At 41.6% G+C, this 22,853-nt stretch overlaps 1 protein-coding gene across 2 annotated transcripts in view; it reads right to left on the reverse strand.

Annotated features, from left to right (window-relative positions):
* The window catches only part of ADARB2 (adenosine deaminase RNA specific B2 (inactive)), a 313,325-nt gene that overhangs the window by 50,361 nt on the left and 240,111 nt on the right, over window positions 1-22,853 (reverse strand). For both annotated transcript variants that reach the window (XM_048047579.2, XM_013185763.3), the window contains one exon: window positions 11,297-11,411. In XM_048047579.2, coding sequence (XP_047903536.1) covers window positions 11,297-11,411 — 115 coding nt within the window. The remainder of the gene's footprint in view (window positions 1-11,296; window positions 11,412-22,853) is intronic.

Here is a 22,853-nt window from a genome sequence, read left to right on the forward strand (position 1 = left end):
AGATCATAGCTGAGCAGTTAAAAAACAAATTGGTTTCATTACAGGCCATTTTCAGTTTGCTGACACCAGCGGTGGGATTCATTTCATCTATTCCAGATAACTAGAGTTTAGATGTCTGTGGCTGGGCTAATTGCTGCAGACTCTCTTTACAGTCAAGGGAGAGAAACTTTCCTGGGAGGTGATTCATCTGGCCTATTTTAGATATTTGCATTTGGATAGTCTGAATTACACCTCAGTACTGACACTTTCTCGTCATGAGCTCTGAAGACCTGTAGACAGCCAGCAGCAGTGTAGTTTTCTGTATAGCAGACAGCTGCTTGCGGTAAGATTTCTCTTATTACATGCATTCATGCATGAATCAAGACTTCCCAAATCATGAGAGGGCAAGCAAAAGAAATCTGGTGCCTTTTAAGATTTTGTTTTCTGATGTTTGAACTTTCTGAGGTAGTTTTTTATTTTTTTCCCCCCTTAATAGTTAAGGATAATTTTTTTCTGTTAATGTTAATATATTCATAGATTGTCTTATTGTCTGAGTTGGACTACTACAAAAATAAAGCAAATAATGCTGTCTTCCCTACATGATCTCCCATAACATCAGTCTTGCAGCCACAGAGCTTGCAACGTAAATGGTTCCGAAAGATGCTGACAGAAGAAGCAGTAAACAAGAAAAAAAAAAATAATGTAGGTTTGCTCAGCAAATAAGTTGGATATGGAGAACTGGCTAACATCTTCTGGACTACAGTGATGAGCTCAGCCGTGGCCATAAATGCAAACTGTCTACACCCATCTGTTTTGTGACACAGCTCTACCAATAAAAACAGAGAGGCAGAGTTTTGGCTGGCCTAATTGGTGTTTCAGCTGACTTTAATAGAGTTACTCTCACTTCTAGCGTGCTACAATCATTAAGGTCTTCCATAAAAAAGAAGTTGTAGCCCTGCATAGTTATGTGTTGGAAAAGGAAAATCAAAATCACCGGGTAATTGCAAGAGGTGTTGACTGTTATGTGCAATCAGAAGACGGTGTTCAGTGGTATGAAATCTGAATCGCACCTGCTGTATGTTGGAGAACTTCTGTGGAGCTCAGTGGGCTTAATTCACATTGAACAGGATGGAGCTTGCAACTGCTAATGCCAGCGTACGACTGGGATCACACTTTGATTTCTCAGCAGCTGGCATAACACGGAGAGAAACACCAGTCACTGTGCATGTATCTATTTTACTGCATGTTTTAGACCCTGTTAGGGATAATGAAATCTATCTTCTTTTCAACTTGACACCGTGAAGACAACTTGCTGCCTGGAATATATTCATTTTAAATTAGGAAAAATAATCAGAAAAATCAGGTGTGATTAATTAAAAAAACTCCACCTCTTTTATTGGGTTGGAAACAACTGACACGAAATACTGTGCAGTGAAAAGGAAATCCAGAAATAATGATAGTGTAACATCAGCCCTTGTGAATAATTCATGGGGTACAATTTCATATTATTTTAAATGGTGCTGCTTCTCTCTTTGATAAGCAATAATTTTATGTTCTATCTTTACCTTTTTTAACAAATCAGTCAAAAGGATTGTCTATTGTTATCTGCAAAAAAAGTGTATTTGGAATAATGTTTGAGGCAGCTTAATAGAGCTCTGATCACAGAGGAGGTTTTTTTTTTTTTTTTTTTTAATACTCTCTACTCGTAGCTGAATAAGTTCAGGTTTCCATTTCAGGTTTGTTTAGGGAAGGAAAATTTTTTGATGCTACATAGCACTGACAAGTCCCGTATTATTTTCTGTTGTCTCCTTCTCTGGCAGCTCCACTACATCCTTTGAATGGCTTTAGCTTTGTAATAGGAGATAGTCAAGACTATGAAAGTGCAGTGGCGCTGGAAAAGCTGTCCCTGGGGATGTGCCATGGGTGCACGACCACCCCAAGGCAGGTCCATGAGCCCTGCAGGGGCAGGCACGATAAACAACATGCATTTAGCTGTTGGCAGTATGCATTTATCTGCCAGCCACAAAGACCGCAACAGTTGAAGTCCGAACAAAGACGATTACGCAGCTAGCTAATATTAGCAGTACAGCACGTGCTAGCAGCGAGGTTAAAGATATTTAGGGGTGTAAATGGAATATAGATTTTGAAATGCTGGAGTTGTGCAGGGATTTCTTTTCCTGTCATCAATACTTCAGGATATGTAAAAGTAAATGTAAAATTCCTTTCTGACACAAGGCAGTTTTGAACTGCTCCGTCAGATCTTCAGGTGCCTGAAAAAGGACTTAATCCATTTTGCAAGACACGCCTATGCAGGTCTTTACAGTAAGTCTCCTTCACAGAGAAGATTTCCCAGCCCAGAAAAGAATGGGGAGGAGGTTGCCCAAGTGGAGATGAATCAGAAAACAGGGGTAAAACTGCTGAAGAGAGTGACCCAGCTGGAAAGAGTGCAAAAATTAAATGCACAAACCTTTGCTAAGTGATGCCTGTGAAAGTAGTATCAGTGTCTGCATGTATCTAAAGGGTGCTAAGAGGTGGGTACCAAAGAGAGGTGGGTATCAGAGAGAGGTGGGTACCAAATGGACAATTTAGGGCAGTAAGACTGAAGACCTGCGATGAAACTGCAGAAAATAAAAGACAGCCTGAATAACTGGTGAGAATGATTAACAATGAGATCTATTAGACTAGAATGGTTTCCCAAGGTAGTGTTGAAATCTCCATTGCTAATTGATTCATTTAAATCTAGAACAGAAAATGCACTCAGGAATGCACCACGGGGAGCCATCTTGTACTTGCAGGGAAATGGACTGGATGACTTAGTGGTCTCTTCCAGTTCTCATTTCCATGGTCCATTTCTCTCCTCCCCTTAGCAGACAGAAAGGATAAACCCCATCAGCTTTGCTTCTGAGGAACCTGGAAGGAGACACTGCTGTGCTTGCAAGTCTTTTCCCTTCCCTTCCCTTCCCTTCCCTTCCCTTCCCTTCCCTTCCCTTCCCTTCCCTTCCCTTCCCTTCCCTTCCCTTCCCTTCCCTTCCCTTCCCTTCCCTTCCCTTCCCTTCCCTTCCCTTCCCTTCCCTTCCCTTCCCTTCCCTTCCCTTCCCTTCCCTTCCCTTCCCTTCCCTTCCCTTCCCTTCCCTTCCCTTCCCTTCCCTTCCCCCTTCCCTTCCCTTCCCTTCCCTTCCCTTCCCTTCCCTTCCCTTCCCTTCCCTTCCCTTCCCTTCCCTTCCCTTCCCTTCCCTTCCCTTCCCTTCCCTTCCCTTCCCTTCCCTTCCCTTCCCTTCCCTTCCCTTCCCTTCCCTTCCCTTCCCTTCCCTTCCCTTCCCTTCCCTTCCCTTCCCTTCCCTTCCCTTCCCTTCCCTTCCCTTCCCTTCCCTTCCCTTCCCTTCCCTTCCCTTCCCTTCCCTTCCCTTCCCTTCCCTTCCCTTCCCTTCCCTTCCCTTCCCTTCCCTTCCCTTCCCTTCCCTTCCCTTCCCTTCCCTTCCCTTCCCTTCCCTTCCCCCTTTGGGGTTTGGAAATATGGAGGGAGAGGAGGGTCAGACAGCCCAAGCCTCTGCCTGCTTCATCCCCATATCAAGTCCACAAGATTTTCGTCTAACTTAAATTAATCGCAGCAGAATCAATGGTATCTGGCAATCCTTTCATGTGAGTATGAGCTCCAGTTTTCTGCTCGGGAACAGAGCTATGTAGATGCTTACAGATAATTCCTAATTTTAAAACAGGACTGAATTGCACTTTTCTTGCTAAGTCCTCAGTGCTGACTGATATCTGTGTTTCTCTAATAAATTCTGAGCCACTAATATTTAAGCATTAAATAAATCGACAGTCTTATGTGCTAGTGAGATCCTTAATTAGAATGAGAAATGATGAACTCCTGAATGTGGATTTTGTACAGGAGGAACTTATTCTCAAATCTCTTTTTTTATTAAGTATACCTGCATTTCAGTCTTCCTATCTGTTTTACTGGGTCACAAAGTGAAAGCAATGGCTGATGTCACTAAGCCTTTATTCACCCGAGAAACCTCCCTGGTTTTGGGATCAGATGCACTGTTTGTAATGGGACTGGGACAGTTTCCAATTTGGCTTTTCATAGAGCAGCATAAAAATCTGCACATTCCAACTCCTTGCCTCACACGTGCAGGAATGGACCAGAAGTGTCTATTTCTCTTTTCCATGTTTTATATTAAATATTATCACCTAGAGGCTGATGCAACAATATGTGACACACAACCAGGGCCTCGCCTGCCTCCAGGCTTTGAGAGGTACCATTAGTACTTCAGTCAGAAAAATCCCTTAAGCAACAAGAACCTAAAGGTCCAGAGACTGTTAATGATTTGGGATAAACGGCTGAGGGTCTGCAAATAACTAGCTGCTCTGCAATGGGAACCAGAGCAACCAGTGGGCACGGTGCAGAGGAAGATGTTTGCCACTGGAGCTGCCCAGAAGGAAGAGCTGAAGGCACCCACAGCCTGTGCAGCAGGTGGACAGTGGGGGTTCGATTCCCTTCTCAAAGCTGTGGGCATTTTCTCCTGTTCTTGTTGGATCTGTGCTACCGAACGGATAAGAGGACAGAGGCAGGTTAGGGCACAGCAGCGAGGAGGGGCTGGGCGATGTACTGATCAGGGCGCTCACCTTGAAAAGGGAAGCCCTGGTTCTGTACTTCCAGCTGGTGCGTATATATTTCTAATTTCTGTTTAATGTAAAATATATAATCAGGCCTGATTATATGTCTGAGATGACCTTCCACCCATTTTTTCCTACTTTGGGGAAGTACAGCAGGCTACGCATCTGTGACCCATCTTATATTTTCTGTCTCTAAGTCAGTATGTCTTGAGCTATTTCTGCTCCTTAGCACCAATTTAACAGACAAGAAGGAGAGACACCCAGCGTCACTCTTGTCAGGGGAGTGACTGCAGTGTTTTCAGTGTTTTCCCTTTCAAAACAACCCACATTTTGAAAGAAGTGGTGAAACTGCTGGAGCTGCAGTTTTAACTGCAAAGCCTCAGACCGTTCTTTGGACCTGCTGGAATTTGGAAACCCAAATCCATTGGGCCACAGAGATCCCAGTCTACCCATTGTGGGTCCACATCACACAATTTAGGAATAGAGTTGCAACTGTGGAACAAGGATGCTCTTATGGAGTTCAAAGTTACCTACGGAGAATCAGAAGATCATTGGCTTAAGGCTTCTAACCAGAGAAAAAACGATTTCAGAGAAACAGAGCGACATACGTGGTTTCTAACTAGGCAAGTATTTACTTATTTTAAAATGGTTCAAGAAAACTGGTAGTGATGTGTCACTTGGGCACCTGTACGCAGCAGGTAATGTTCCCAAGAATGTCGAATGAGTTTGAGCTACCTCCTTAAGAACATCAGACAACAGAAACTGAAGGGACCTCACGAGAATTTTAAAAGCAAGTCAGCAGTTTGGGCACCCGTTTTTCATGTCAGGAATCTAAACCTTACTGAAACCCCGAGTCTCAGTGGGACACGGGCTCCTAGCATCCATCTAACTGTGCAAATGGGACTGGAGACCCTAAGTTCTTCCCGTGACTCTCTCCTTGAAGGCACCTGCCCTTCTAATCTGATTCTTAGTCACAGTTGCTCTAAATGTTTTTTGGCTACTTGAATTCAATTGGGGATGGAGCAGATTGATACTCTACATAGGGCCTGAATTTTCTCCTGTATTTTACCAGTTTCCAACTTCCTATTTAAGCTAAGGAGCAGAAATCAATTGCCCATCAATATTCTTGATTGTACTTAGGTGTCAGGCTTTATGAATCTTAATATGACTGTAAAGATCCATGGAGACATATTGTCAACTTTACTTTTTTCTGTTATTCCACTTAGCAATTATGAAGATCTGTTCCATGAGGTATAGATGATAATTTGCCATCTTTTATCACAGCGTGAAATAGCTATTTAGGGCTCTTTTGTCCAGTTCATCTTTATTTCATACAAGATAACTGAAAAGACCTCCTAGTTTGCTTTTAATATCAAAATGATTGTCAGCCTGAAAAAAAAAAGGATAGAAAAGAGAAAATTGAAGTGAAAAATCAACTTATAACCTTTTTCTATGAATGCCATGCTCCTGTGAAAAGGAATGAACTTTCTTAGTGCTTCATTTTTAACAGAAAGCATGACAGAAAGTTCCTATCAGTATTTAAACTGCTAAGATTTGTCAAACACAAATGGGAAAATAGTGTTTAAATAGCAGCCTCATTTTGTCCACACTGATTATGGGAGGGTTTTTGAGCAAAAAGAACCTCAGCAATCATCATCCTTGCAACGAGTGGCAGTTTTTCTTCACCATGTCCGGTGATTTCATGTAGAGCACAAATGTGTGCCCGTATCTGTTCAGAACTGGCAAAGCCAAACTCTGTTAGGGTATAAATAAACACTGTGAATGTCGCCGGCCTTTAAATCACAGCACTTTGTGTGCAGCTCCACTTCTAACTCCCACCCCCTGTTGCCCTGGACTGGGGCTTCCAACCTCCCAGCTCCGATGGGCAGCACTGTCCGCCCTCTCTCCTCGAGGATTTACCCGTGTGCTGGTAAATCCTTCCGACCTGGCTGGGCCAGAGCCATGGTGGGGCCATGCACTTCACTGAGCCCTGGAAGAGCTGCTTCTGGCCAGCAGCTCCTTGTCCTCCTTCCATCTGATAACCTGACTTCATGCATTGGGGATGATGGTACATGAGAGCGCTGTGGTACGTTTGCTGGCTTGTGTTAGAAAATATTAGCTTGTTTGCCCTCTATTTTTTCCAACTGTTATAACTGTCCTAATAATAATAATAATAAATTTATTTCTCCCCGCAAACTTCACTAGGAAAATGGTAAAGCAGGCCTATGGATCAAAATAAGATGTCTAACTTGTGCCTGAGAGGCAGAGTCACATAGGAGAAGAGGGAACTGGTAGGTTACCTTAATCTGTGACAGCAAGAAATGCTATGTCCAGCCGTTATTGCTACACACTCTGAAATGAAATATGTCCCCTTCGGTGGCCTGTCATCAGCATTTCCCAGTGCCCTTTCCTCCCACTACTGTGCCTACTGTCTTCGTCTTTCTGTCCTGTAGGATTGCCAGCTTCAAAATATAAAATGCAGTCCCTGGGTGTACTGGAAAAAAGCTGGTATAAACACTTGGATCACAGATACTGTCCTGAGAGCGTTAGGTCCCATCTGAGCTGAAGGACCCTATGCTCCTATGGTCCTTAGGCTATAAACAAGACATATAAAAAGTAGAAGAATTAGGGAATTTTTGAGATTTTTTTTTTAAAAGATATGCCTGCCTAGCAGCAACAAGAAAATCTGAATATGAAACAGAAAGCCAAAGTCTGAGGATCTAGTCTCATGCACAATATTTTTCTCAGTTACATGTTTGACTCTCACAGCTGAAATTTTAGAGAAAACCTCAATAACATCACAAACAACGTATATATATGTCTACATTGTCTTATCTTAAGATTTTGTTTCAAAGCTGTGGCTCCAGTTTTGGAATCCAGAATTTAACCCTTTGACGGAATGAAATCTGCTTCTTCCTGTCTTGAAAGAGTTTCTAGTGAACGTAGGGGACAAATAAATGGGAAATACATTTAAGTCCCTTTTGACTGCAACAAGTACAGATGCATGGATATGCGTGCTCTGAGCTGATGATGGTTTGTGGCTGTTGAGGTGTGGTCTGGACTGTCTTTCCCACAGGTGAACCAATGACCATAGTTTACCAGATGTAAACCCATTATATCTTCAGAGAAGTCAGAACTACTGTGGATAGTCCGTACACAATAAAATGTAGGTCCTTGTATTAATATTATGTTACAACAGCAAGAAGACTTACTGTTCTACTTGGAGATATTCCACTTATTCCAAGATATTATTCTGCTTGGATATGTGGGAATATGGCTTGCTATACAGGGAAGATTTGAATGCAGTGTCTTACTTTTCAAACATTTTTTTCCTAGAGTAAATCAAATATTTTTTGATAGAAGAATCTGTTAGAGGGCTGGCAGGTACTAAATATATTACAGTCGGAGTACTGTTAAATAATTTACTTAAACCTTTCTGTCTTGTTGTTTTGAAACATTTAGTTCAGATCTGTTATGTTTGTTGTTGATTTATTATTATGTTTCAATTGCTATATTACATCAGATAACATTGCATCAACTAGTATCCGATGTGATAATTTGCTCTTAGGCATTAATTCTAGGCAGAGGTTTTCAAAGATTATCTTGATATCTACTAACCAAATGTTTTGAAAACTTGCTTTCACAAAAATATATTGAGATTTAAAATTTCATAAAAATTCAGAGCAAAGCATATGTAAATACATTGAACTGCCATGCTTTTCTGACTGGCAATTTATTACTCGAGAACATTCACAGTCAGTCAATAACATAATTTTCTAAAGTTTTTTTCTTTTTCCTGCTTTGGAATATGCCCTGGGTGCTACAGCATAAGTCAATTACAGTGCCCAAATGTAGCTCTCTTTGGTTTCCCTGGGAAACTGAAATGGCAGAAAAAATGTCAGAGTTCAGGAAAAGAAAACCAATCTAGCACACTTCTGTTTTCTCTGTAGAGATTTCTGTATTATCTCAACAGCAGTTATCACAGAATCACAATGTGCTTTTTACCAGCTTTGTCTGAAAACTCTACAAGCACAGATAAATCTGTTTCTAGTCACGATGACATTAAATTGAAATGAAGGCAAAAACAAATCAATTTTTTTACTGTAGTAGTTGTGCATGATACCAAACACAACAAGACATTACCAGATTTGTTTTTATTGATGCCATTAGTATATTGTTTGCAGAGATCTAAGGGTTTTCTGCCAAGTTCTATGTTAAAAACACGGGAAATCTGTACTCAAATAAGAGTGCTTGATGTGGAAAACCTGTCTGTGCCATCTTTGAACAGAGCACGTCAAGATCCTTGCTCCCTCTGGGGATGACAGTGGGGAACAGACCACACTGCTACAACTTTAGTACAGAAAATGACACAAATGGCAAATGATTCGTCTTGCCATGGCTGGCAGACATTCTCACGCTGGAAGGAACTCAGATCTTCCTGGAAAATGCACGAAGAAAAGGCTGTTTCTAGCTTTGCATCTTCTATGAATCACATTATAGCTGTGAGTTTCTTTTTTAGGCTCCACAAGACCAGGAAGATATTGACAAATTGGATGGCTGACAGATTGGGGAAATTCGTAAAAGGGAATTCAGAGTTAAAACAAAAGCCTTGAGGAAAATGGGTTATGAACGTAAGAACAATTATGCTTTGCTTTAATGCTGACTAAGAATAAATATGAAATAAAAATGTGCAAAATCCCACTAAAGGCATGTGGCTCATTAAAAAAACAGTGGGAGGACTCTTTCAGTTTTTCCCCAAAGACAAGGCACAGATAGCCCCAGCTGGCCAGAAGGACTGGCAGGGGTCTGGATATGCTCCTTCCTCCCCCTAGCACTGCATCCTCTCAACAGCTGCAGTTTTGAAAGTTATGACCCCTTTGGATGACTCCTCTTTCCCTAGGATGTGGGGCTTTACACTCTCCTTCCTGTGTCTGCTTCTTCAGTGAGAGAGAAGTGAGACCGCATTGGCTCAAACAAGTTTGTTTTTACACCTGGGTCTAAAGGATGCTGGTGCAGTACCTTGGCAACTTCGGAATGAGGTGAAATGCTTACAGACAAGTACATGCTGAGTATAAAAAAAATGAACAGGGACGCTGAGGACCCCCCTCAGAAACTGATTAAAGCAACAGTTCTTGCGTCTTGTAACTTAGCCTCTTCTAAAAGACATGCTTACACTTCTTTTTTTTGTTGTTGTTGTGGTTCTCCTGCTTGAAAAGAGCTTCTCTAAATAAATTACAACACTGTTTAGATCTGATGAGTGCCATGGTCAAGAAATCTGGCTGTGACAAGGTAGTTAGTAGGCTGAGCCTAGTGTACATCTTTCACATCCCACAGTCAATGGGACTTTCCCTTTTCTTTCTTGGTACTAAATATGTCTCCTGTGGCCCTTGGGGCTCATAGACCGTGTTGTGTGTTTGCACAAACATAGAATTATAGAATCACAGAATTTCCAGAGCTGGAAGGGAATCACAAGGATCATTGACACCAACTCTTGGCTCCACAAAGGAGTACCTAAAAATTGAACTATGTTCTTTTTACAATACATCAGAAATGGAAGTCTCCTCCATTATTGCAAGTCCTGAAGTAATGCATAAAACAATCAATGGAAACGGATGATCTGTAATGGCATAATATTTATCCTGAGAACAGTTCATTTTCAACCAGAGGTGGAAAATATTTTTAGGTCAGTTTTTCTACTTCTGACTTTTGGATCTGATTGCTCACTCTTTCCACATCAGAGAGAAGAATTTATTCTGCACAGAACAGTACCTGGGCTCTGTGGTTGGAAAAGATACAGCAGATAATCCTGTCTCCATCCTGTTGCCTCACAATATTCACAATTGTTCCTACTGAATTCAGCTAATGTAATTGTTGAAAGGAACCGGTAAGACAAGCATGGATGAATTATACATACCCTTCTCCCGTGAACTTATCCTCTCATTTCTAAGCTCAATCCACTGCTCCACACACCTGAGTGAGAAGGGATTTTATGGCAGCATCTCCACTGCTGACATCTTCATAAATATGGAGGTGCCTGAACTGAGGTGTGCTCACAAGGAAGGCAAGGCCATTTATGCAACAGTTTCACTAAACGGATAAAGACTTCTGTATGGTATGTGCCCTTCGGGTAAATCTTAATTGGAGTGAATGTCAAATGGTGGCCCTGTTGGTAAGTACTTTCCATGGTTAGAGCAGAGCAGAATTAAAGCTACGCATGCTCTGGGTTTCCTTTCTTTGGGAAGGAAATGGGGTGAGATTTGCTTTTACTGTTGGTCCAAAATAAGGTTTATAGTGGTCTTGTACAAAGAGAACTCAGTATTTCCAGATCTAAAAAAAGCAATTAACAAATAATACAGCTTTTTATTGTTAACTAAAAAGAAAAAAAAAGAAAAAAAAAACCACACCACAAACAAACCACAAAAAACATCTACTAGGAAATGCAAAATAAGACAGGTCTGCATTTTGTCCTGTAAACACAGCAATGTAGGGACATATTTATGAATAAATCTTTACCTCTGTTGCCAATATTTTTTGTGCGAACTTACTTGAGGTGTAAATATTTAATGTGTCTTTTCTCTGCATTACTATTTATTTTTTCTGTGTGGGAGCAAAGGCATCCTTCAATACTGCGGACTAGGTAAATAATGTATTACTTAGTCATGAAAAATGCCAGAGGAAAATAAATGAGAGGATATCTTACCTTTGGTCATCACAATTCCTGCAAGAGTTTTGTGGCGTGCATGCATGGAAGTGAAATTGTCTGTCAGCTCCTGGAACTTCTGTGTAACCATTTGGTACACGGAGTCTGCAAAGTCCTGAAAGACACAGTCAGAAAGAATTCTTTCACTTTCTTTGATTGAAGCACCTGGGCGTTTCTGCAGATTAATCACCTGCTGTCAGCTGCTGAGCAGTCCCTTTTAGAATTAGACGCCACCTACCTGAGCAGAGATGAAGGGAGCATCTCTGTCGACTACCCGCACCCCCCTCAGAAATGGCTGGTGTTAGGTTCTAAATCCAAATTAACCGAATTAAAGCGAAGGCCTGTATTGACTGGGATTAGTGGTAAAGGGAAAAGATTTCAAGGTTGACTTTTCTTTAGCCTCCTAGTCATTGCTGCGGGATCAGTTCACAGAAATTGTGTTAGACCTTCAATAATTTTGTTGTAGTGAGCTGAAGAGATGAACACGTGTTCCATAAAACCACTTAGATGTGGATTAGGTACCTCCAGCGTCAAGGTTTAGTAATTTTCAGGATTTTTGTTGTTAAGGAATGCTAAGGAAGGAAAATTTCCATTACCTCACTGAAACCTAAAAGCTGAGGTGAGGCCTGGGTTATAGTTAAGGTGACTTACACTTAAGGTGACTTATAGTTAAGGTGACTTATTTCTGCAGTTAAGGTGAGTTTTTAATGATGCACTGCTACTGGAGTAAAACAATCTGTGTTTAATGCTGACAGAGGAGCACCGTGGTCTGTCTTGTTTCTGCCTTGACTGCCGTCAGGAAGAAGGGGAGGGGAACCTCTGCTTGCACTTCTTACCGAGCGGGGCCAGCACGGCCCCCCCTGTTGAAAGGTCAGATTTTCCTGTGGACTGGGCTCTGCAGACTGTGTGCTCTGAACCCTTAGGTGTGAGTGAGCTCAGTCTGCTGGGACACCTTCGGGAAAGTGGGTATTGAAGCCAAGCAGGGCAAAAAGTCTAAAAGGTGAATTCTGAAGACTGCGTGTGGATGAGTGTGAACCTAAAACATCTGTGAGGCTCCTGAGAACACCTCTGGTTGGACTGTTTCCCCATTACAAAAGTTAGTATCTTTTAATTTACTTAATCTCAGCACTTTGGTTGGCACAGAGCCTTTCAAGCATACGTTAGAGATAAGTCAGAGGAATGCTGTTTGTGAGCATGAGTTGTTCTTCAAATGCTTTGCAAGTCTGAGCATAAAAAGAAAGATCCAAAGGATTTTTTTTTTTTTCTTATTTGAGCCCTCTGATTTCTCATGTGAAACCAAGCTGTGCCTACAAATCCTTCTGGGAGCCAGCCCTGGAGGCCAGAGCTTACTCTGGGGTGCTGGTTTGAGACCTTCTGTAATCTAGCTAGTCCCAAGTGACTGTGTCTTTGTTAGTGGCTCGGCCAAGCAACAGTTCCTGTTCTTCTGGTGTTGGACTAAACTCACATGGTATAACAGGACCTCTTGAGCACCCCTGGTTGAGAGGCTGAGGCTGATATTCTCCCTCCCTCACCCTGAGAGGTCTATGGTCATGCAGAAGTAAGAAAATGTCCTTAGGAAGATCATATGTTTTTATTTTATTTTTTTTTTCCTCCCTAAACTGTCAATGGCTATAAAAACATGTTGGCAAAAACACGGTATCTTAGACTGGGAGAACGCACAGCTATTTTTCAGAGAAAAGCAGATTCTAATTCACTAATATTGTCAGTAATACTACTGCCACTGAGCACCTCTGCAGGCTGTATGCCATATGTTTCTACAGTTTGTTGCTGAAAATCAGCTTAATTTTTAAACATTATTATAGAAAATATATGTATAATATCTAATTAAATAAAATATAAAAACAATTAGGCAACCCTCTTTTCGTAAAACCTTGAATATTTTTTCAACAGACGGTCCTTGCAAGTGATCTCGATTTGCTCATAAAGAATAGGATTTCTTCAACATGATAATTTTTTGTTGTTTTGCTAAGTGCATTTTTCCAAGGTGTTGCTCTGGGAACCAACCATTTGCCCATAATAAGGAAGGCAGTTTAGTATAACATGGAACAAAATGCTCTGGCTTGGTGCAAATAAAGGAAAGAGGCATTTAAACTCATCTGTGAGACGCTCACAAAATTCTACAAAAGAATTAGATGAAAACTAAGAAAAATTATCAAGAACAGTTTGACAGTTCCTAAATGGAATTTCACTTTGACTGCATTTACACCTCTTCTAATCTAATTGTCCACAACCACCATGTGAGCAAGGTATTGCTAATACAGTGCTTCTGAAGGATGAATTTTGGGTCAATTCTCATTTGTCAAGCATCAAGGCACCCCTGTGATATAAATGCAATTATAGCTGTTTTACAGATGAATGAATGCAGGCACTAAAAGGGTGAGGGACTGGTCCAAGGGAATAGCACAGAGCCGGGCAGAGCCAGGTGTTCTGATTTCCTGATGTTCTGGCTACGTGCTCAGCGCTGGAACTCTGCCTGTCTTTCATAACACGAAAGTTTGTTTCCAAACTTGTTTTCCCTACTGGAGGGTGACTTCATCCATAGCAGAAAACTAAACTGTGTTTGCAGGACTGATGTAACTGGGTCCCATGTGGTGGTCTGAAATCTGATCAGCTTTATTTAGACTTGAAAAAAAGGGGAAAAAATAAAGAGTATATCAATAAAACTATCTGCACATCATTTAAAAAAAAAGAATCAAATCATACATTTCATCTCCTGCAATATTACAGTTCAATCCATGCCTGCACTTCTAGAGTACCCTCCAAATCTGCATCCCAGGGCATTTTGCACTCATTAAGAGTTAATTAGCTTAGAGGCACATACAATTCCTAAAAGAATCATTTTAAAAATGCTAAATAGAACAAATAACTTTTAACTTTGGATTTAGAAATCCCTACAGTCAGAGCTTTCCTTACTTCATTTGGCAGTAGGTTCCAAAGCCAGAATGCAAAGAGACTCACTAAAGGCAAAATAACGACATGACTTCAGATAACATTTAGGGACGATAAGAAATTCAGCATTCACTGATCTCAAGGAGTGACCTGGGACATTAAAGAATAGCAAATCCATTAGACGTGAAGCCTCTTAGCTAGAATAAGTCAGGCGAATATTTTTTGTCTTGAATTCGTTGCCTAAAAGGATGCCAGAGAAATCAGTAGGAGCAATGGAATACATGAATAAATGGAGGATGCAGGAAAAACAACCAGAACCATAATGTCTAATCCAAGAGGTCACTTAAGGGCAATCATACAGCCCTAACTTTGGGTATTGCAGAGTACAGAGGAGAGGAAAAGGAGCAGTCTGTTCTTCTAGGTGGAGAAAAATAAGAAGTCAAGACAGCCCTGTGAGGGGTTTGATACCCTGAGGATTTAGGCGTGTGTAGTGCAGTGTAATCACAGGGTCTTGAATAATGCAGCCCCGAAAGCCGGCCCTGTGGCAGGGCTGGGTGTAGGTTTGGTCTCCTGATGCCCGTAAGTTACAAGATGTGTAGCGTGCTGCCTTCCCCTCTAACGCACACCAGAGAAGCTATGTCTTGAGCCAGTCGCACCCACAGAAATCAGCAGAAGCATTTCTGCCTATTTAGAGCCTTTAAACCGGCCTTCAGTGTTTGTACAGAAACAAAAATGGTTACAAATCTATCGAATGCATACAGGAAAGATATGGTGGGTAAGTGTTCCTACATTTACCCCTGTTGAGTTTATAACCTGAGATTTCATTTTAGAGATTTTCTTGCTTTACTGTTGATCAATAATCCTAGATTACTGCAAGATACATATCCAAGTGATCATTCTTGATGGGGTACAAACCAGAAAAATCCCACTATTGATGACCATTGTGAGCCTGGTTGAACTTTGGTATACAGGTTAGCCTACATTATCTGCCGTAAGGACTAACTTACAAACCATGCACAAAAGAAACCAGTCTTTTGTTACTCTTCAAAAAAAAAAAAAGTTAATCTCGTAGAAAAGTTGCATTTGGTGATACCACAGTTCTTACTGCCAGATATGAGTGAGAATAAGAGTCTCCATCTGGAGTAAATACAAGAGCCAAATACATCTTGGCAGCTTCTGAACAGCTATCAGGTTGGTAGCAGAAAAAGGGAAGATTTTAGAAGATGGAAAAAAAAAAAGAAAGAAAAGACTAGAAACATTCCTTGTGAAAAAGAAACATGTAATAGCAGAGAAATAGTAGCTGGGGGCAGGGGAGAAGAAAATAAAAGAAATGTGGACAGTCAGAACTCTGCAGATTCATCCCGATGCTCGAACACCACCTGAATGCTTGGCCCTGGGGAAAATTTTAAGTGTTTCTCCTTGGAAAACCGGGGTCTGATCCAAAACTCCACTGAAGCCAGTGGAAGTGTGCCTGACTCAGAGATGCTCCAGATGAGGCTCAGCCTGCAAGGAGGGGAATTCAAGTGGCCAGGCAGGGCAAGCTTGGCCACGCCAGCTTTTGGCGCTGTGCATGGGCACCCAGCATGTCGAGAGGAAAAACCACGTCTGTCCAGGAGGACTGACCTTCCAGCTGATGTGTTTCTTTCAGATGGCCTGCTTTGGTTTGTCTGCATTCAAAATCTTGGCTTTTATAGGCCCTTACTTATATGTTTCTGTACAAACAATATTTGTCTCAGAGGCAATGTCTTTGAGATCAAAACTTTGCTCATTCTTACTAATAGAGTAGGTGACAGCAGCAAGGCAAAGAAGGCTGCTTGACCCATACTGAAGCCCAAACCTGCTTTTACTTGCACTTAGGTCATGAACATTGCCTAAACGCCCACTGTCAGTGGTGGAATCAACAGGTACCTGTTCAAGTGCCTTGCAGAAGAAAGAAAACAGACAATACTAAAATTTCTGATGTGAGAAAACAGTGTGAGACACCACAATACCTAATGAGCTATATTTTATCACATAAAAGTAGGCTGGAAAAATGAAAAATAGACGTCATTACTACTAAAACTGCACTGTGTTGTCTGAGGAATTCATCTGTCCTTGATTACCATATCAAATTACCAGTGTTATTCACACAGGAAAATTAAACTTTAGATCATACCATTACAGAATCAAAAACTTTTAGTCATTTCTCAGCACTAATATTTCAAATGGCATAAATAATTAAATGTGCTCAAGTTTGCAATGGCAGTCTTCAGGGTAAAACTGACATTCAACAGGAGTAGTAAGGATATTAAAATCAATAGATTATAAAGGAGAAAGCCTTTAGTAAACATTTTCTATTGAAATCCTGTCTTAGGGTTTACGGGGTTGAAATATCAAAAAGGTTAGATTTGCATATGGATGGAAAGAAATACTCTACTATACAGATATCACCAAGGGCTCTGTTTCTCCTGTCTCCCAAGTACTTTATTTTCCAGAAAATTACTGACATTTGGGGGTAAATGTTGAACACGATGAATGGGGATCGGGTTGAATTAAGTTCACAGCTTCCTTCACTGATAAAAGGAGATGCACACCTACTTCTGTTTACTGGCCAAGGGGGAAACTGGCGCTCTTTGACAGTGGGAGTTTGTATTTTTTTCCTGTGGAGTACTCTCGCTGCCTAAATGGGAAGGGAGGAAAACAGCACAGCGAATATCAGTCCTGGAGTGCTGGTCCTGGTCAGGGCGCGCAGCAAATTGCTGCTACACAACACACTTTTTCCCAGGCTTGTAAATAAGTTTGCTGTAGCCAGTTGGAGATTCATCACTAAGAGATTGCACCCTAGAGCCAATGAATTAGTCAGGCTCTTCCCAGGCACTACATCATCTTCAAGACGCAGCCTTGAGAAGAGAAATGGCAGAGGGTCGTGGGCTGCCCTCCCCCGTTTGTCTGCTGGCATCAATTTCGTGTAGCCAGGAGCTCCCCGTGTCCATTGGGAAGGGCTGAACCAGGACGGAGAGGAAGGAGCAGGCAGGGGAAGTGCCTCCATGGAAGGAGGGAGGGCGGCAGGTCGGAGGCTGGGTTCACTCCTTCCCGCAGCCTCGGTGCAAACTCCTTGCTTTACCACGAGTACCGCTTCTCTAGAGGTAAAAGGGGATGATTTTTACCCTCCTCACAAGGGAGGCAAATGGCATTAACAGCAGCGAGAACCTCCTAGCAGGGTCATGCAGGTACTTCTGGAGGCTGCAGGCACTCACAGCCCTCATAACTCAGCCGTCCTTCAGCATGCACAGGCATTTACGGAGTATTACTCAAAGAACAAGGCATTGCCAAGGAATTCATTGTGGTCCTTTCCTTGAGATGTGCAGTAATTATTTCTCTCCGATCTTAACTCCTACAGTATTGATCATTATGTCTGGTTCTGGCTTATCCCTCAGGGCCAGCATATATGGGCTTTGTTTTATCTTAGACGGACGTGCTTTTATTTTGTCTGGCTGTATGTTTTCATTTCAGCTGGACGTGCTCATATATCCTGTGTACATCCTGACTCAGAGAGGTCTCCTCATTCGCGCTCCTCAGAGGGGACCGTGCTCGTGCTGCACAGGCAGCAGCTGGGTACGCGTCCTGACACGGAGCTTCTAATGAAAACTCCAATAACAATAACACATTTCTGACACTGAATATCCTCATGGTTTTCTTATCAAGATTGATGGGGAAGATCAACTGCTCCTATCGATTCAGTCAAAAGAATCGCTCTCACCAACCCCCTCAACTGTTCACGGTCCTATTACAAAAGTTTTAGCTACATGTGATGCTGTGTTACCCTAATAAATTCCTCATTTCTGCAATCACCAAATGCTCTGAATTCGCTCTGCATTTGTGAAGGCTCGGCTGACCTCGGCTGACTTGGACATCTTGTCTGGACTGTGCAAGGGGCTCGTGGGCTCAGAGCCATCATTTGCTGGCTGCTTGCCTCTCCTCCTCTCACCTCGGCTGGAGGCTGATTGCTCTGCTAATTTCCCAGGCCCCATAGAACATATTTGCCTCCACACCATTATTTATATCATTAGTGATCATTTACTAAATTTCAACGCTGTGCTGGCTGCTGTATGAAGCAGAGTATAAAGACTGACACTGTGCAGCAGATGAAAGAGTGACAAAAATGCATTGAAAGACCCTAGAATGGGAGCTGGGATAGAAAAGTCTTCTCCACCCAAAGGTTTTCGGGTATATCAGTAACCCAGTGGCTTTATGAAAATGGTAGGCACTTCCCTGACTAGAGTTGGGAGGATATAGCATGCACAGAGAAATTAAGATGGGACAAAGGATGAATGGGAGGGTTAGTTAAAGTCCTTCTTTAAGTCCTTAAGTCCTTCTTTTAAGTGCTTGTTATGAATGGCAAAGAGGTACTGAACAAATGCCACTTTTTTTTTTTTTAATGTTTATTTATTTATTTATTTATTTTCACAAATACCAAGTCTGAAATGGGGAAAAAAGAAACGTTCATTGGAACATTTGGAGACAGATGGACAAATTTGGAAAGAGACAGCTATGATGTGAGTTCTGCTATATTGAATCAACTCCTAAATTTGTCCATAAGTACAACTATGTGATCTTGTAAATGAGATTAATCAATGCTAAATATCTAAAGAGAAATTTGTAGCCACGGTGGGGAGTAATGAAGATCAAACAGGAATTTATTCTAAGAGCTCAGTGAAAAAATTGGTCTGTTTTCTCAATATATCCTTCGACTACAGGATATCAATCAAACTTAATATAATGTATCTTTTTATTTGTTTCAGAACCCCCTGGAGTGGCTGTAAGAAAATAGAATACATAAAATAAGCATACTATAGAAAAAGGAAATAATGTAAAATCCAAATGCCCCAGCTCCTCCAAAATGTACGGTTTTCTATTTAGTAGCAAAACATTTCGTATGTAGGTTTAATTAGAATCTTTAAATTCACATTAGTGTGTTAATGTTAGGATGCTAACAGATGAGCCCCTCTATTTGAGGTTGATTCATTACTGTCTGCATTCATCTTGCTCTAAAAAGATGCTACCAACCAGTACCATTTCAATGAATTTAGAGGAAACAAGCTTTTCCACCGACACGAACAGTTGTTCCCTAAAGGAAGCCATACTCAGCTTCCAGCTTCTGCTGTTTCTGAGTACAGCCCTGCATTTATCGCTCTGGTAATGAAGGATGTCCACACCAATTTTGCAGAATCATTCTTGAAGTCAATACCGCACCTGCTAACAAATGCCGGAAAGGAGGGCTAGTTTGCTTTTTTTTTTTTTTTTTTCCTTTTGCTGATCCTTAACCCAAAAGCCTTCTTCCTACAGAGACACACATAAGGTTGGCTGCGAGTGCTGAATAATTCAAAACAATGAAGTAGTGTTCACTTTGCAGCCTTGTGCCTGCTTTAGGACAAGCCTCAGGTGTCAAGCTGTTGTACACCACAGATATTAAATTAGCACAAATGGGTTTTCTTTAACTAGATAAAAGCTCTGTAAAGCCACCAGCGCCTGGGAATGGCTAACTCTGTAAAAAGGCTTTTATGTTCCCTATAAAAAACTAGATTTTAGATTCATATTATGAGCCGTATCTCTTTAATAAAATCAATGCTTTATCTGAGAAATGTCCTTTCAGTTTTCTGTTTCCTTGCTTTATCTTAGGTGCATTAAATTGTATATCCTTTGGAAACTAACAGGAGCAAACCCCTCATCACATACAATACTCTTGGCTGTTTGAGGTCCACTCTCTTCCTACAGCCTAACCAGTCAGCAGCTCTTGGGTACATATTGAAAGCAGGGAGAGAGCCGTGCTTGCTCAAATCCCTTGAGCACCACTTGGAAAATCTACGCCTGTGTGTTTATGGTTCTCATTAAGGAGCTGCACCATTAAGAGCCTTCCCCATTACACATATGCTTTGTTAGATAAAGTGGGGTGCAGGCAGTGTCCAAAACAAATTGAATCTATTCTGAACTGCTGATCCCAGCAAGGCACTGCACAATTCAACTTTCTGAATCACTGCAGACTTGTATAATACACTACTTGGCAATTACGATACAGACATTGGAATTTTTCCTTTCTTGTTAAAGATCTCGCTGTCATTTGCTGTAATGATTCTCGAAATCCAGCTGTAACCTTGCTAGCCACCTTTCCCTTGGCTGGGAGGGGTATTAAGGCAAACTACATTTTATGTTACCTCACACTTCTCTGGGCTTCTCCTCAAACGTGTAATTAGCAAGGATAATTTTCCTCATCTGTTGTAGTTGGGGCGTGTGTGGCGCCAGGGCTAAAACCAGTCCCTTCCTCACTTACTCTTCTTCACTGGACAAACACAGGTCATTAACATGACATTGCTGAAATTAATAAAGGATTTTACTGTTGCATGTTGGCTGAGAACCTGCACTGGAAGCTAAAAATTCAGCATTAGTTTTAGCCCATGACGATCTGCCCCCAGATGGTTGAAGTGCTACAGTTTTCAATTACAGCTCGGATTTCTTACTGCAAATCAAATCTTTAAGAAAATTTCCTCATCATGAGAAAGTGAGTTATTCACTGTGGCCAACAAAAGAAGAGCTTCCTGGGAAAAACAAAACAAAGAATACTTGGATAAACCTAGTAATTAAATTCAAAAGAAATAATTTATATTTATTTAACTGCTTAGAAAAAATATCTCAGAGCAGTTTACCTACAAATTGTCCAAACGCTGTAAGATTTGTCAGATAGGTAAGCATATTTACTCCTATATAACTGATGATTAAATTGAGAGGTAACCAGCTTTAATATTGTGCTCAGCTAAGTCAGTGTCAAAGACAAAAAATAGAATATGCAATTCTTCCTTTAAAAAAAAAAAAAAGAAAAAAAGAGAAAAAGAAAAAAGAAAAAAATGTATAATACGAATAAGAATAAATTTCTTCTACCAGCACACCACTCCTCTGGAAGGATACCTCTACAGGTCTCTGAGGTGTCAGGGGATACATGTCTGGGCTCCCGTGTACAGCCATGGGATAACACAAGAACGTCCCAAAATTCAGACAACTCCAGAGAGAAATGTGGAACAACCCACAGTTTACCACCTTCACACCCAGCTCTCATTATCTATAAAATTGTGTCACCAGTGTGTGTATTAAGGTAATTGCTGGATGTTGGCTCACTTACTAGGATGCACGTACCCTAAAGGGCACCCTAATAAGTGACATCCAGCCAGTTGCTCTCTCCTGCACTGCTCACGGGGCTCCTCGACAAGAAAGAGCTGATGCACAGCCTTGTTCTGCCCTCTCTGGTCCACAAAACTGTCCTGGGGGGACTGTAGCACCAAAGGCTGTAGCTACATGTAGCTTCTTGGGCTCAAGAGCTAGTATGGAAAGCAAATCAAAATATTCTGCTCAGAGCCCCTGGAAATAATTAAGGCAAAAAGACAGAGAATTTAGGTCCATCTGCCATTGCACCTTTGTCTTCTTGTCTTTCTTCATCCCTTCTGCCCCTATGATTATATGTTTAACTATTTTTCTCTTTTTGAGAGGGAAAAAAAAATCCACTCTTTTGCTGAGTGAATCTGTGCTTAGCCTCACAGAGGCATTGCCTAGGTGGTCTGGAAACCCAGACAAACTATTATACAAATCGAAGTCTGTCCAGTTTCTGATAACACCAAAACTAATTTATTTTTTGTTTATACTCTGCTACCTTTGACAAAGCTTCCTCTAGAGATTTATATCTCCATCCTTACTGCCTTCCAACTGTTTGTCAATTTTTTGTTTTGCAACCTACAAAAGAAAAAAAAAATCTGACATCAACCTTGGAAGAGGTACTGTGAGAAGAAGTTTTTTTTCAGATGTGATAAAATCTTGCCTAAAACCATGTCCAACCTTTTCAGTAGAAAGTCCAGATGGCTTTGCAGCCTGTACAACAGACTTTATTCACTGATGCTTCTCTAAGTGTCAGCAGGGTGTTGTCTTCCAGAACTAGTAAATGCGCAATGAAAGGCAGCTCGGAGGGGAGAAATAAACACAAACAAACAAAAAAAAATCCACAACCCAAAACCTCACTTAAATCTCCTTGCCTCTCCCAAAAAAAAATCAAATTAATCTGAGTATTTCTATGTGCATCGGACTGAAAATTCCCCCTGGGTGGAGAAAGGCTTTGCAAACAGCTGGAGGTGTGATGGCTGGGGTGGGGGCTCAGGCAGCCGCGGGGCGAGCAGCGATTTACGCAGTCGCTGCTGACTCCGGGTCACCCTTGCCTGCATCGCAAATATTTCATCTGCAGGATCGGGACCACTCCCAAGCCTGTATGTAAGCTTCGAGCTACAGCAGCTTCCAGTATTATCTGTGGTATGATCAAATCAGCCCCAAAAGACTTGCGAGTCTTTAAATGTGTGATGGGCAGGCAGACAGCGGTGGGCTGAGCCTCAGGGATATGAGCTGAGTTTCTGCCCCTGTGCTCTCATACCAACGCCAAGCCTGCTCTCACCCTGCACCTCAGTTTCCAGTTGACAAAATGAGAACATTTCTGGTGAAGAAGTAAAGGAAAGGAAAGGAAAGGGAAGGGAAGGGAAGGGAAGGGAAGGGAAGGGAAGGGAAGGGAAGGGAAGGGAAGGGAAGGGAAGGGAAGGGAAGGGAAGGGAAGGGAAGGGAAGGGAAGGGAAGGGAAGGGAAG

This window comes from Anser cygnoides, chromosome 2 (assembly GCF_040182565.1).
Source record: "Anser cygnoides isolate HZ-2024a breed goose chromosome 2, Taihu_goose_T2T_genome, whole genome shotgun sequence".
Lineage (NCBI taxonomy): Eukaryota > Metazoa > Chordata > Aves > Anseriformes > Anatidae > Anser > Anser cygnoides.